Source organism: Typopeltis vanoorti, chromosome 18, assembly GCF_054136105.1.
Source record: "Typopeltis vanoorti isolate ZY-2024b chromosome 18, IOZ_Tvanoo_1.0, whole genome shotgun sequence".
Taxonomy (NCBI): domain Eukaryota; kingdom Metazoa; phylum Arthropoda; class Arachnida; order Uropygi; family Thelyphonidae; genus Typopeltis; species Typopeltis vanoorti.
In genome coordinates this window covers 53,756,680-53,771,986 of record NC_143566.1, presented here as the reverse complement: position 1 = coordinate 53,771,986, position 15,307 = coordinate 53,756,680, and the positions used below count along the sequence as shown (strand labels likewise).

Genomic DNA, 15,307 nt, shown 5'->3' with positions numbered 1-15,307 from the left:
GGGGAGTGATGTGGAAGAGCAGGAGAGTAAGACGGGAGAGATTGAAGAAGTGGAAATCAATGGAGAGGTGAGTGGTATGAGTATAGAAAATGAGAGAATGGGCGTGCAAGAGGAGCAGGGAAACGGGGAGGCCCAGGGTGGACAGGGATACACAGCGTGAGAAAGGTGGATGCTCCAAGAGGAGGTGAGAGCATGTGTAGGCAGGAAAGTAATGGGATGACCAGGGATCAAGAGGAAACAGATGTTGTTGCAAAGGGTTCTAAAATGAAGAAGCAGAAAGAGAAATGGCCCCAGTCCAGCATGGAGAGAGCACATCGAGTGAATGGTATCAGTGGAACTAGCTGTAGATCCAGAAATGAGTTGTTGTGTTTATATACCAATGCTAGAAGCATAAGAAACAAGGCGGATGAAATGGTTGCACTAATTGCGTCTGTGCACCCAGAGATTGTCGGAATAAGTGAGACATGGTTAGATGAGGACGACATCCTGACAGGAATAGAGATGGAAAGGTATGATGTGTTTCGTGAGGATAGAAGGGATAAAAAGGGAGGGGGAGTGCTATTGATGATAGAGAAAGAGTTATGTCCATACAAGGTAGAGATGCAAGAGGGAAATAGGGCCAGTGGTTTTGAGGCAGTATGGTGTGAGATAGAGGTGAATAAAATCAAATACTTGGTGGGATGTTGTTATAGACCTGGTAATGTGGATGGTGGTGATAGTGAAATGTATAGTCAAATAAGCCAAGCAAATAAGAAAAGAGTGATCATTATGGGTGATTTTAATTATGGCAATATAGACTGGAATGAAGAGATAGCGACTGGAAGTAAAGAAAATGAGTTTCTTGAGTTTTTGAGGGATAACTACCTCAGACAGTATGTAACAGAGGGCACACGAGGATTAAGGGTCTTGGATTTGGTCATCTCATCGGAGGATGTAATTATAAATGAGGTGTCAAATCATCCACCAATTGGTGAAAGTGACCATGAGGTGATTACCTGGGTGGTTGCCAGCAGTGCAAGGACCCCTGTAAAAAAAGGGTATATGTGGAACTACAAGGGGGGTGATTATGAAGAGCTCAGGAGACAGCTTGCAGATGTAGCATGGAATGAGGAGTTAGCTGGAAAAGAGATCAATGCAGCTTGGGGGATTTTCAAAAACTATTTAGTAGATGCAATGTCTAAATGTATACCATGGGTGAGAAGGTTAAATAAGGTAGGTGTGAGATGGATGAATAAAGAGATTAAGCATGCAATACAGAAAAAAAAGGCATTGTGGAGACAGCATAAGAGAAGTGGAAGTAATCAATTTCATGAGGTCTACAAAGACCAGGCAAGGAGGGTGACTTGGTTGGTGAGAGTAGCTAAAGAGAGGTATGAACAGCAGTTAGCTAATGAAGCCAAAAAGAATCCTAGGGAGTTCTTTCGATATGTAGCCAGCAAAAGAAAGAATGATTATGGAAGGATGACATTGATTGGAGGAAATGGTATAAAGACAGCTGTTGCAGAATGTGTTGTGGAGATACTTAATGAGCAATTCATAAAGATCTTTCAATCTTGTGAATGTGACTTCATGGAGAGATTAAGAGCAGTTGATGATGGGGAGGAGAGACTGACTGTAAGTGAGCAAGAGGTGTTTGGGGAGTTGAGTAAACTAGATGTAAATAAGGCTGTGGGACTTGATAATATATCACCACGTATTCTGAAGGAGTGTGCTAGAGAGTTGACACCTGCCTTGACATATTTTTTTAATACGAGTCTTGCACTTGGTCAAGTTCCTAAAGAGTGGAAGCAGGGCAAGATTGTGCCACTTCATAAAGGAGGTGATCGAACTCAAGCATCAAACTATAGGCCTATCTGTGTGTCAGGTGTTGTGGTTAAGTTGTTGGAGAAGCTTGTGAGAACTAGGATCCAGAGTTGGGTTGACAACAATGGTATAATTTTTGATGGACAGCATGGATTTGCTAAAGGGAGGTCATGTTTTAGTAATCTACTTACTTATTACAATAAAGTGACTGCTTCCTTGGACAGAGGAGAAGGATACACAGTAATATACTTGGATTTCGCAAAAGCTTTTGATAGAGTACCTCATGATAAGTTGACAGTCAAACTAGAGCAGATGGGGTTGGATATTAGATTAGTGCATTGGATTGGAGACTGGCTATCTGATAGGTATCAACAAGTTGTGTATGGGGGTGCAATATCCAGGAAAAGGAAAGTCACGAGTGGAGTGCCTCAGGGGTCTGTTTTAGGGCCATTACTATTTAACTTATATATTAATGATATTGGTGAAGATTTGGATGGAGATATTCAGTTGTTTGCAGATGATGCAAAGTTGGGACGAACCATAAAGAGTAGTGAAGATGTTGTGGCCTTGCAAGAAGACTTGAATAAATTGAGTGATTGGGCAAGCAAATGGGGATGTGAGTTCAATGTTGCAAAATGTAAGGTTTTAAAATTTGGAAAACAAAGATGGGATGCAGAATTTATGCTTGGTGAGAATATATTGTTGGAAGTAGAGGAAATAAGAGATCTGGGGGTGATAGTGGATAAGGATCTAAAATTTAGGGGACACATTGCCAAAATTGTGAAGACAACACAAAGACTTCTGGGAATGATGCGGAGGACACTGACATGTAGAAGTAGGGAGATACTTGTTCCAATGTATAAGGCTTTGATTAGGCCGCACTTGGACTATTGTGCCCAGATTTGGTCACCGGGTTTTCAGAAGGATGAAGAGATGTTGGAAAGGGTCCAAAGGCGAATGACTAAGGTAGTTTCTGACCTCTGGAATGTTGAGTATGAGGAAAGATTGAAAAGATGTAATTTGCAGAGTCTCGTGGAGAGAAGGAAGAGGGGAGATATGATAGAGACCTACAAGTTGGTAAGGGGTTGTTATAGGATCAATGGTGGAGAAGTTCTACAGAGAATAGTGGGAGATCAGGGGAGAACCAGAGGTCATCCCTGGAAACTGTATAAGGAGGGTGTGAGTAAGGGAGTGAGAGGCAGGTTTTTTTCGTGCAGAGTTGTGAGTGATTGGAATGCCCTGCCTGAGAGCGTGGTGTCTGCAAGTAGTTTGAATGTGTTTAAGACACGGTATGATGAGATGTGTGTGTAAGATAAAAGGACCTCCTAGATGAGTCTTTGACTCCATGAGGTCTTGTTTTAATAATAATAATAATAATATACCCCAACTCTCTTCATTTCCCTGTTCTTCTTGCATTACCATTCTCACTTCATCTCTTAGACTACTATTTATATTTCCATTTCCAGGTGCTTCACTCTCCTGATCTTTCACTTCACTTCATACTTCCTCTGATCTCTTGCTTGCATCACACACTGCACTTCCTTCTAGCAACCATTTTCCAGTTCACTCATCCCAAAGCCATTCAAGTGGAATCCATCACTTTTGTATAGGTTCATTCTTTCCTCAAATACATGCCATGCATCTACAAACTGCATTCCCTTTTCCTCACACAGCTCTTCCAGCAGTTATCATTCTTGATTCTCACTATCTATCTCGGCTGATCAGTGTCGTGCCTCGGCAACACTCTGACAATCTTTCCCACTATGCCGTTCTCTTTCACTCTCCTCAATAACCTGCTGATATTCATTCTCCTTATGTCCAACAAAGTTATTTGTCCCCACAACCACCACTGACTCTCTTACTTATTTCCTCTTCATATCTTCACAAAATAAGCTTGCTCATTTTCCTTCCTGGAAGGTAGACCTTATGGACTCTCTCATTTAAAAAACCTTTAATAATGGAATCTCCATACATTGCAGTTCTCTAGTCATTAATGTGTCACATTGTTGTCTTTTTTTTTTCTTTCATCTCTCCTTTTTCCCCCTTTCATTTGTTTCCACTAAATGTTTAATATCACTTTGCATATTCCTCTTTTCATTTTGAAAAACTCTTTCTTCAAATCTTGCATTCTGGCAAATTCACTCTCTGTTGCTCCTGTAGTTTTGCCCCTTTTCATTCTGACTTACCTTTATTCCATTTCCTCATTCCTACTTCCTTTCACTTTCATATATCTCTTACTTTCTGTTCTTCATTCTTATTTCACTACCTCAGTATCATTAGCTTTCACTCCCTTATGCACACAGTCTTTTTGCACCACATTTATGCTGTTATTCATTTCTTGAGTCTTGAAGCACTGAGAACTTGTAGTGTAACAAAATATTGCACTTTCTACAAATCCATGCTTTCTCTCATCTCCTGTTTAGTCTTTCCATAAACAGATCTTTCACATTTTGCCATGCTTTTATGTTGCACTCACAACATGGAACCATTTTTGAAAAGTCTGTGTTGTTAATAGCATTTGGTTTGGGCTATGTGGATTTGTTCTACCATCAGAAAATAATGAACAATAAACAATAGTATACTAAAATGCAAGCAATAACATCACTTATTACACAAAACACTCATCTTTTCCTGAGCTCTTTGCTAACAACCAAGTTTTTTTGAAGCCCCCAACAACCTCCATTTTCTGTATAGCCAAAATATTTGAATGTATTCTAAAGGTGACAGGCATAAATAAGGTAGGAATAAAATTGATAAATGAGAAGGGACTGAACATGAAATCTGGAAGAAGGCACTGTGGAAGCAACACATGATGAATATTGGTAATAACACATCCACACACACATGGATGTTGATGAATGTTTTTAATTATCAGTTCAAACAGCAGTCCAGGAAGCTGATTCATTTCGTAAAGACTGCAAAATTTCAATATGAGCAGAAATTACCCATTCAAGCCAAATGAAATCATAGTGAGTTATTTGGTACATGGAAGAAAGAATGGTTATGGGAGAATGATGTTAGTTGAAGACAATGATAGATTGTTAACAGATGCAGAGAATGTGGACAATAAGTATTAATCAGAATATTAAATCTTTGTGAATGTGATATCACAAGAAAATGGAATTTAGTGGGTGTAATATGGGAGGGACTGATGTTGAGTAAGGAGGAAGCTTATAAGGAATTAAGTAAATTCATGTTAATAAGACAGTGGAACTTCACAATATATTTCTTGAAGGAATATTCCAGAGAATTAATGGTGCTCTCTGCAACCTGTTTAACCTTAGCGTTTGCAACAGGAAAGTTCCAAGGGAGTGGAAATTGGGAAAAATTGTTGAATTTCCCAAAGGCTAAGCAATTAAATTTGGATCAAGTATTAAACAAGAATATAATTTCTTGGAAATTATAATTTACTTTGTAACCAAGTCAAAAAATTCTACAACTATCTCTGATATAGAGTATTTCAATAATAAGGTGATGAACCTCTTTTCACTGCTTGTTTATGAGCAATACATACTTTTGGCATTAATTCAACCTTTCTTTTAATTCGATTAATTCATTAATTTTAACTCCCACTGATGAGACCTCAATAAAGCCCTGAAACACTCTGTGTGGTAACCTCTCTTGTAATACATAGCATTATGCATGTCTGAAAGGAAATGTGATTTGCATTATGGGTACTAAAGCAGTTGAAATCATCTGCATCTATATATAAGTAGCCTAGTTGTGAAGATACTTTATACTACACTTTGTTTTCTTACGCCTGGATAAAAGATTAAACAAGAATATAATTTCTTGGCAAGCATAATTTACTTTGTACCCAAGTGAGGAAACTTTTTACATAGTATTATGTAATACTATGTAATACTATGATCTTGAATACATATAATCTTGAATAAACAGAGCTAATAATAGTGTCTTTGAAAAGTACTATTATTATTATTATTATTATTATTATTATTATTATTAAACAAGACCTCATGGAGTCAAAGACTCATCTAGGAGGTCCTTTTATCTTACACACACATCTCATCATACCATGTCTTAAACACATTCAAACTACTTGCAGACACCACGCTCTCAGGCAAGGCATTCCAATCACTCACAACTCTGCACGAAAAAAACCTGCCTCTCACTCCCTTACTCACACCCTCCTTATACAGTTTCCAGGGATGACCTCTGGTTCTCCCCTGATCTCCCACTATTCTCTGTAGAACTTCTCCACCATTGATCCTATAACAACCCCTTACCAACTTGTAGGTCTCTATCATATCTCCCCTCTTCCCTCTCTCCACGAGACTCTGCAAATTACATCTTTTCAATCTTTCCTCATACTCAACATTCCAGAGGTCAGAAACTACCTTAGTCAGTCGCCTTTGGACCCTTTCCAACATCTCTTCATCCTTCTGAAAACCCGGTGACCAAATCTGGGCACATAGTCCAAGTGTGGCCTAATCAAAGCCTTATACATTGGAACAAGTATCTCCCTACTTCTACATGTCAGTGTCCTCCGCATCATTCCCAGAAGTCTTTGTGTTGTCTTCACAATTTTGGCAATGTGTCCCCTAAATTTTAGATCCTTATCCACTATCACCCCCAGATCTCTTATTTCCTCTACTTCCAACAATATATTCTCACCAAGCATAAATTCTGCATCCCATCTTTGTTTTCCAAATTTTAAAACCTTACATTTTGCAACATTGAACTCACATCCCCATTTGCTTGCCCAATCACTCAATTTATTCAAGTCTTCTTGCAAGGCCACAACATCTTCACTACTCTTTATGGTTCGTCCCAACTTTGCATCATCTGCAAACAACTGAATATCTCCATCCAAATCTTCGACAATATCATTAATATACAAGTTAAATAGTAATGGCCCTAAAACAGACCCCTGAGGTATGCCACTAGTGACTTTCCTTTTACTGGATATTGCACCCCCATACACAACTTGTTGATACCTATCAGATAGCCAGTCTCCAATCCAATGCACTAATCTAATATCCAACCCCATCTGCTCTAGTTTGACTGTCGGCCTTGAGAGAGCAGGCTTTCCAGATTACCTAAGTCTTAATAGATAACAGTGTAATGTTATTATTATTATTTTCTCAGCATCTCTGTGGAGTCAAAGATTCATCATTGGAGTATTTTTCAACATTGAACTGAGTGTTCCACTCACTTACTCGCTCATACAATCTCTTCATGTTCTCCAGAATTTTGCATCATCTGCAGACAGTTTCATATCTTCATTTAAACCTTCCATCATTAATATATAAGATGAACAACAATGGCCCCAGAACAATTCCTAGAGCACACCATTAGTGACTTTCCCTTTGTCAGGATATTTCACCCTGACATAGAACTTGCTGACCTAGTCACTCACAGAACTCAGTAGTCATGTCATTACACCTGTAGTTAACCATGAGTCACATCATGGTAGTCAACCACCTATATAGGAGATGGCACATGAATGGGATGGGAGTCTTTTATCTAATTTCATCCATTTCAGTTTAGTTACTAGCTTGTTATGTGGTAATCTCTGAAAAGTCTTTGCAAAATCTAAATATACCACATCTCCCATGGCCAGTGCATTCATCCTTGTTATAATAATAAGCAGATTATTGTAGACCTTTCCTTTAACAAACTCATGCTGATGATCACAGAGAATACTGCCCATTAACAACCCATTTCTCTGTCCAAGTTTTAATTCTCCAATACCTTAACCATAACTCCAGATATATAGATTGGCCTATAATTTGTTAGAAGACTTGCCGGCCTGGTTGGCCGAGTGGTTAGCATATCCACTCTCCAGCCAAAAGGCTGTGGGTTCAAATTCTGCCGTGGGCATGGATGTCTGTGAAAATAGCTGTGGTGGTTGGCGGTAGATGGCGCTGGTGTGAATGATGAAGATAGTTGCGATTAGTGGAGTGGCGGGGATGGAGAGTTGTAGAGTGCCCGCACTCCCTGGTGGTGTTATGTAATAATAATAATAACTTATTAAACAGCTTTGCCAAGATGAAGGGTATGCGGGGTTGATTTTTTTACATAGAGCATAGTGGATGCTGCAAATGGGTTTAAGCTTCAATATGATAGGTATGTTACTGGTTGAGTAAGACCTGTTGCTGTGGATGTAATGGAATGGATGGATAACTTCTGAAGAGTCAATACATATATTGGATTATTATTATTCCTGACACCTCCAAGGAGTCCGAAGACTAATCACGGGAGGATACCTACAACTGTCTCAACCACTACACCAAACCTCTACTACGAATCATCTCCATCAACGCCATCTACCGCCCACCACAACTAGTATTTTTTAGTATTTTTTTTGTCTGTAAATTGCGTATGTTCTGAAGGGCCGATTTGTCTGTATGCGGGATGAAAAACCCTAGTTTCCAGGAGAAAAAACCCTGCTACCTCCGTATGAGATCGGCTAACTCACTTTCGATTGAAATCATCCAAATAAAGATTCCTCCCGTCGCGACGAGAATCGAACTTTGGCCTATTCCAATCGAAGGGCACAATGTACCGTCGTTCTTCCAATTGCGCTACGGAGGTGCTATATTATCATAGTATACACTAGTAATTTATGATTACTTGAATAAATTAGTTGACAACATTCTTTTCTCTACCATTATAATGAATTCATCTTGTAATTTACTTGTGGTTTATTAATTTTATTTAGGGGATATATTGTTGAAAAGAGAGACAAATCTCGAGGTGGAAGCTGGCTTCCTGCTGTATCACATATTCCTACTGATAACACAAACTGTACTGTACCTAAGCTTAGCGAAGGGACAGAATATGAATTTCGTGTATGTGCTCAGAATGCACAAGGTACTTCTGAACCCCTGACAACAAGCAGGCCTGTTGTTGCAAAGAGTCCATATGGTAAAAAAATATTGAACAATATTTTTCTCTACATTGGTATAAGAATGATAACATTTAGATTTAAAGATCTGATAACTTTTCTATAAATTACAGCAAGTGACAAGAGCTTAGTAAAAGATTTTATATCTATGTGCCCTACCATTTAATGAGCTTTTTTTTTTCATTTATAAATATAATAATTATTCGTTATTTGGATATAATTGTAATAAAATTTATTATTTTTGTATGTATTTTATATTTTTAATAAATTAAATTCATTCAAATAATAAAAAATTACTCTATTGAAAATTACTTATCATTCATTCTTCTCATGATTTGGAGTTACAAGAATTTCCCTGTGCATAAATCTGATGTTAATGATAGCATTTCATTTCACTGATAAAAATGAACGTCTGGAGTGACTTTGATGGATGGAAAGACAAGGTGGATATTTTGCATTTAAATGCACTCTGAGTTAGGTGCTTTGAGAAAGTATTGTTCTGTGAGCATTTAGAATGCAGAGTCAGAGAAACAAGAATATTTGTGGCAGTGTGAGTGAGTATTGGTGCAGAAAATTCATAACTGAGTAAGTGGGAGAGTCATCACATAATGTGACTTTTTCTCACCAGGTACTTAACTTCAGTGGGAAAATCAACACAAGATGTAAGGGAGATTGTGAGCTGAAGGAGGGATTGCATTTTATTTATACTAATGCTAGAAACATCTGGAATAAGGGTGAGAAGTTTTTGACATTACTTACTTCAACTTGGTCAAAAGTTACAGGCATTAGTCAGATTTGGTCGATGGATGATGATGATAGTCAAAGGACAGAACAAGTGGGTATATTATTTTCAGAGGGTACAAAAGGAATTGAAGGGAAGGGAGGAGGAGGAGTTTTTGCTAACAATGGCAGAAGAAGAACGGAAACCAAAAAAGAGTAAAAGAACATGAGTAAGACAAGGTAGTATGACTTTAATGAGTGTTAGTGATAAAAAGATGACAGAAGCAAAAGAAATAGTTGAGTTACATTATGGAGCCACCTACTGTATTAGAGTAAAACTTTAGCTTAATATAAACCAAAATATATGCTCGACATTTCACCCTTCACATTAGGGTTATCATCTGGAGTCAGTGCCGACTCGAGGCTATGTGGCACCCCTAGGCTAGTTTTTTCAATGCATTGTAAGACAAGACAGGCATCATAAAATTCTTTATTGTTAAAAGCAGTTTACAGTTATTGCCAAAAAAGTGCATATAGAGCATTTTGGGGGGCACTGCTCATACCATCAACGCTTCGACTAATACTATTACTTTTTTGTATGCGAAGGTTTCTGTGGTTTAGCAGTTCATAAGAAAGATTCCGGTAATTGGACCGCATGTTTATTAAGCTAAATGAAAAGGAAAAAAAAAAAAGAAAAAATTGTTACATAAGGAAATTTAAGGAAGCTGCAAACATGCTTAGACTTCCAACGCAATGTAACAAAAACCAGACCTCGGACAATGTGAACGTGAACAACAGAACGTGACAGCATCCAGCATTGTTCAAACTTAGCATTGCACTGAATCTACATTCGGATATTCGATTTAATAACAGTTAGATGGCCACAACTGTATATAATGAATTATTTTGAGTAATTTCTCATTTCTTGTGTTTAAACTTTTAGTTACCTTTGACCCCTGAAGATGTAAGTCAAATGACTTACGAAACTTGTCGGGTTATTTTTAAATTTTTTTATTTTCATTTAGCTTAATAAACATGTGGTCCAATTACCGGAATCTTCCTTATGAACTATTACTTTTTTTTACGATGTTGGTGCTCGAAAGCCACTGCACACCTAGGCCGGTGCCTAAGCCTAGAGCCGGCCCTCCAGCACAGCCTATAGCATTACAGTGAAGCTTGGTTGCAAACCGCAAGAGCAAAAGTCGAGGGTGAAACAATTTGTACCATGGAAAATCTGGTTGGAACAAAAAGTCAACAAACTTCCAGCTGATCTGAGCAACTTAAAGAGTTTTAAATGATGGCTGAAAAATAATAACATTAAAAACAAACTGATTAATACACATAATTTGACCAACAAAACAATTGCTGAAGTTACTGAAGAGCTAAAAACAAAGAATTATAGCGACTGCACAGAAAATTAAAAGATATGAAGCAACATGAAACCATTTCATTCATTTCATCGTACCTCATTTTATTATTGAAAAAATGCTTGAAAATCATTCAGAATTACCGCCAGAGGTGAGTGCACTGTATGCCACTCTCGTAAACATCGTCTTCATTGAGCTTTAATTTCGGAAATTTGACTGATTTTAGTAGTGTTTAAATGATACGAAATGAATAGACAGGTATTACTTACAGAAATACTGCTCTATGGAGAACACTGGCTATTTTGGCCACAAACATTCTTCAGCCGCTGTAAGAATGTTCGATACACAAGTACCAAAAACTATTTGCCATCAGACTCAACTGTCACCTATGAAAAAGCTTGACCGAACTAATCTGAAATCAGTAGAAGAATGCCGGAGTGGGGATGATGACAAGTAAAGGGAGCGAAGAGAAAGACCAATGAGAGGTCTTATTTCACGAATACTACCAATCAGAATCCCTGCCACTGCAATTCTATGAAAATTCCCACGGCATTCTTATACTGATTTAGAATAAACTGAACTGAATTAACAAGACGATTCTGTGAGAAAATGAATGACATAATCCCCAACTTCTCAGACCTCAGAGAGCTTGCAAAAACAGGGCTTAATCTAAAATTCAACAGAATTAAGTCAATAGTAATGAAGATAAGAAGTGAGAACAGTTGGTTAGTTGCGACCACTGATTGTTAGTGTGAAGGATACCCCGTAACTTCCCTGCTCATCTTGGGACAGATGCCAGAAGGAGGAAAAATCTCTGCACTTGAGGTTAAGTATACAAAGAGCAGGGGAGTGGAAGAAATAGAGAAAGGTGAAAATAATGTAGGATCACCAGCAAGCACCAGGACGGCTTGACTTATTTCAGTTTTTTATTATTAATGAAGGTTTTACTAATTTTTTTTGAAGGTTGTAATTTTTCCCTGAACTATGTAGCAAAATCTGGTGCCCCGAAGTCTTAACGCCCCTAGGCGATTTCCTAGGTTTGCCTGATGATAAAACCGGCCCTGTCTGGAGTATACAAATATATACAAAAGAAACAAGCTGCACAGCAATCTACATGGTATGCTAAAGTTACTGATAAATTGTTAAAACTATTGGCCTAACCGCTGGTGTAAAAAAAAAAAAACAGTTACTTGAGTTACTCTTAGTGATCATTTTGCAAGTGTATACCCTCCGGGTAGAGATTTTCCAGTGCCAGATGTCCTATTGATTAATGAGACAATAGAGGTAGATGAACTGGATGTGTTTATGATTATTGCAGAAGAACCTTAATGGAAATATCTCCATAAGCTTCTAATAGATGATATATCAATCAATTATTGAGAATGTGAATGTGCAAGGGAACTGGCACCTTCATGTGACCATCTGTTTAATTTTAGTCTCAATTCTGGGAAGGTGCCAAGGGAGGTGAAAAGAGAGCAAAATAGCTCCCTGCATAAAGGAAGCTCCAAATTATATGCAAATCAGTATCTGAAGAGTTGTGGTTAAGGTATGGAGGAATTTGTAAAAAAAGAGAATTCAGGACTGGGTGGACATGAATATGATACTTTATAGGGAGCAACATGGTTTTGTGAATGCTAGGTTTCGCCTTATTAATTTGCTTACTTTTTATTATTAAGCGACAGCTGAGTTCGATAAAGGAAATGACTACTTCTGGACTTTGCTAAGTGTTATGTAGATTCCTCATTTGAGAGAATTCGACATAAAACTCTATTACAAAAATGAATTGAATTGAAATAATATGAAGCTAACAATTTAGATAAGAGGGTGACTTATGGACAGATATCAAAGAGTAGCATATTGATAGATTAAATCAGGGTGAAGGCAAATGACTTGTGGTGTTCTGAAGAGCCTCATTTGTTCTTCTGCTGTTCAGTTTGCACATCAGTGATATTATTATTATTATTATTATTATCCTAAGCCCATGCAGTCAAAGACTAGGTGGTCCTTTTGTCATACACACAGCTCATCATACCAAGCCTTAAATACATTCAAATTCTCTGCAGACACCACCCTCTCAGGGAAGGCATTCCAATCATTTACAGCTCGACACGCAAAAAAACCTACCTCTCACTCCCTTGCTCACACCCTCCATATACAGCTTCCAGGGATGACCTCTTTCTCCCCTTATCTCCCATTGTTTGCTGTAAAATCTCTCCAACATTGATCCTATGACAACCCCTTACTAACTTGTAGGTTTCTTTCATATCACCCTTCTTCCTCCTACCCACTAGACTGTAAATTGCATCTTCTCAACCTTTCCTCATATTTGACATTCCAGAGATCGGAAACTACTTTAGTCAGTTGTCTCTGGACTCTTTCTGACATCTCTTCATCCTTTTGAAAACTAGATGACCAAATCTGTGCGCAGTAGTCCATGTGTGCCCTAATCAAAGCCTTATACAATGGAATAAGAATCTCCTTACTTCTACAAGTCAGTGTCCTCCACATCATTCCAAGAATTCATTGTGTTGGTCCTTTTTGGCAATGTGTCCCCTAAATTTCTGATCCTTATCCACTGTCACTCCAAGATCTCTTATTTCCTCCACTTCGAACAATATATCCCCACCAAGCATAAATTCTGCATCTTATCTTTGTTTCCCAAATTTCGAAACCTTACATTTTGCAACATTGAACTGGCACCCCATTCCCCATATAGAAAGTGACTTAAATATTGATTTACATGCTGATGATGCAAAGCTAGGAAGAGCACTGATGATGGACAGATTGTGTTAAACAGACTAACAGTATGGGTAAAGCATTATCCGTTTAAAGTGGCGAACTGTAAAATCAAGGAAGACTACAAACGTGTGGTATACTGATAGAGCTGAAGTGTAAGAAATTGATGTCAGAATTTGGGATTGATTTTAAATAGGGAGTGAAGTTTAGAGGGCATATTGCAAAGGGGGGGGGGTCAAAACAGCTCATTGTTGAAGAACACACTGACAAGCAAGTACAGAGAAATTATTATTAACCTTTTTAAGGATTTAATAAGGCAACATCTAGACTACATATGTGGATCTGGTCAATTCCATGGGAATGAAGAAATGGTAGAGATGATCTGTTGGCAAATGTCCAAGATTATGGTAGGCCCGAGAATGCTCCCCATGAAAATAGATTGAGGTCAGTAGACTTCAGAAATTGGCTGATAAGAGAAAAGAGGGATGTGATAGAAACATGGAAGTTATTAAATAGTTTTAAAAAATTGGCATGGAAGACTTTTTTCATAACATGACAGGAATGGAGAGAACAACAGGTCTACCCTAGTATAAGTGTGCAGTTAGCAAGAATCTTTGGGCTATTTTTTTTTATTTGTTTGTTTTTTTGGAGGGTGGTAAATGGGTGGAATATGTCACAAGAGGTGATTGTGTGTGAGTGCATCAACCACGAATGATTTCAAGGAGAGATATGTTAGGTATTATATTAATTGCAAAGGCTTTTGATAAGATACCACATGGAATTCTAATCAGTAAACTGCAGCACATTGGGATAGATATAGGGTTGGTGTAATGGAGAGATATCAGAGAGTAGTAGTTTATTCAGGAGTAGAGTCCAAAAGAAGGCCTGTGACTAGTGGTGTGCTGCAGGGTTCTGTTCTTGGACCACTGCTCTTTAATTCCTTCATTGATGATATAGGAAAGGATCTGAGAGGAACTGTTCAGTTAATTGCTGATGATGCAAAGTTGAGTAGAGCAATAGTTAATACAGATAATATCAAACTTTTGCAGGATGATTTGGATAGATTGACAGATTGGGCAAAGGAGAGTGGATATCAGGTTAATGTGCCAGAGTGTAAGGTTATGCATTTTGTGGTGAAAAGATTATCAGCAGTATACCACATTGGTGGAACCATACTCCAGGAAACTGATGAAGCCAGAGACTTGGGAGTGTTAGTGGATATGGAGTAAAAGTTTAGGGGGCACATAACAAAAGTGGCTAAAGCAGCTCATCAGATCACTTGGTTACTGAAGAATACTTTGACGAGCAGAGACCATCAAGTTATTGTTCCAGTCTATCAAGTGTTGATAAGACCCCATCTTGACTACTGTGCACATATCTGGGTGCCAGGGTTTCTTGATGATGATGATGAGGAGGAGATAGAGAGGATCCAGAATGGAGTGACCAAGATGTTAGCAAGTCTATGAAATGAACCTTATGAGAACAGGTTGAAGATTTGTGGGTTACAGAAACAGGTTGATAGGTGGTAAAGGAGTGATATGATTGAGACATTCAAATTACTGAGGGATTTTTACAAGATTAATTCAGAGGAAATTTTTCAGAATAGCTGTGGAGGTGGGAGAACTAGGGGCCATCCATGGAAACTGAGCAAGCGTATAGTTAGCAAGGGTGTTAGAACTAGGTTTTTTACTTGGAGAGTGGTGAATGAGTGGAATAAGCTGCCAGAGTCTGTTATGGGTGACATGACTGTGAATGAGTTCAAAGCAAAGTGTGATAGATACTGTGCAAATGCTGAATAGTTCTTGACAGA

General features: G+C 38.2%; 1 protein-coding gene across 1 annotated transcript in view; it reads left to right on the top strand.

Annotated features, from left to right (window-relative positions):
- The window catches only part of LOC150096673 (twitchin-like), a 2,440,784-nt gene that overhangs the window by 1,468,152 nt on the left and 957,325 nt on the right, over window positions 1-15,307 (top strand). Inside the window, exon 77 of the mRNA XM_090408679.1 lies at window positions 8,489-8,694. Coding sequence (XP_090264805.1) covers window positions 8,489-8,694 — 206 coding nt within the window. The remainder of the gene's footprint in view (window positions 1-8,488; window positions 8,695-15,307) is intronic.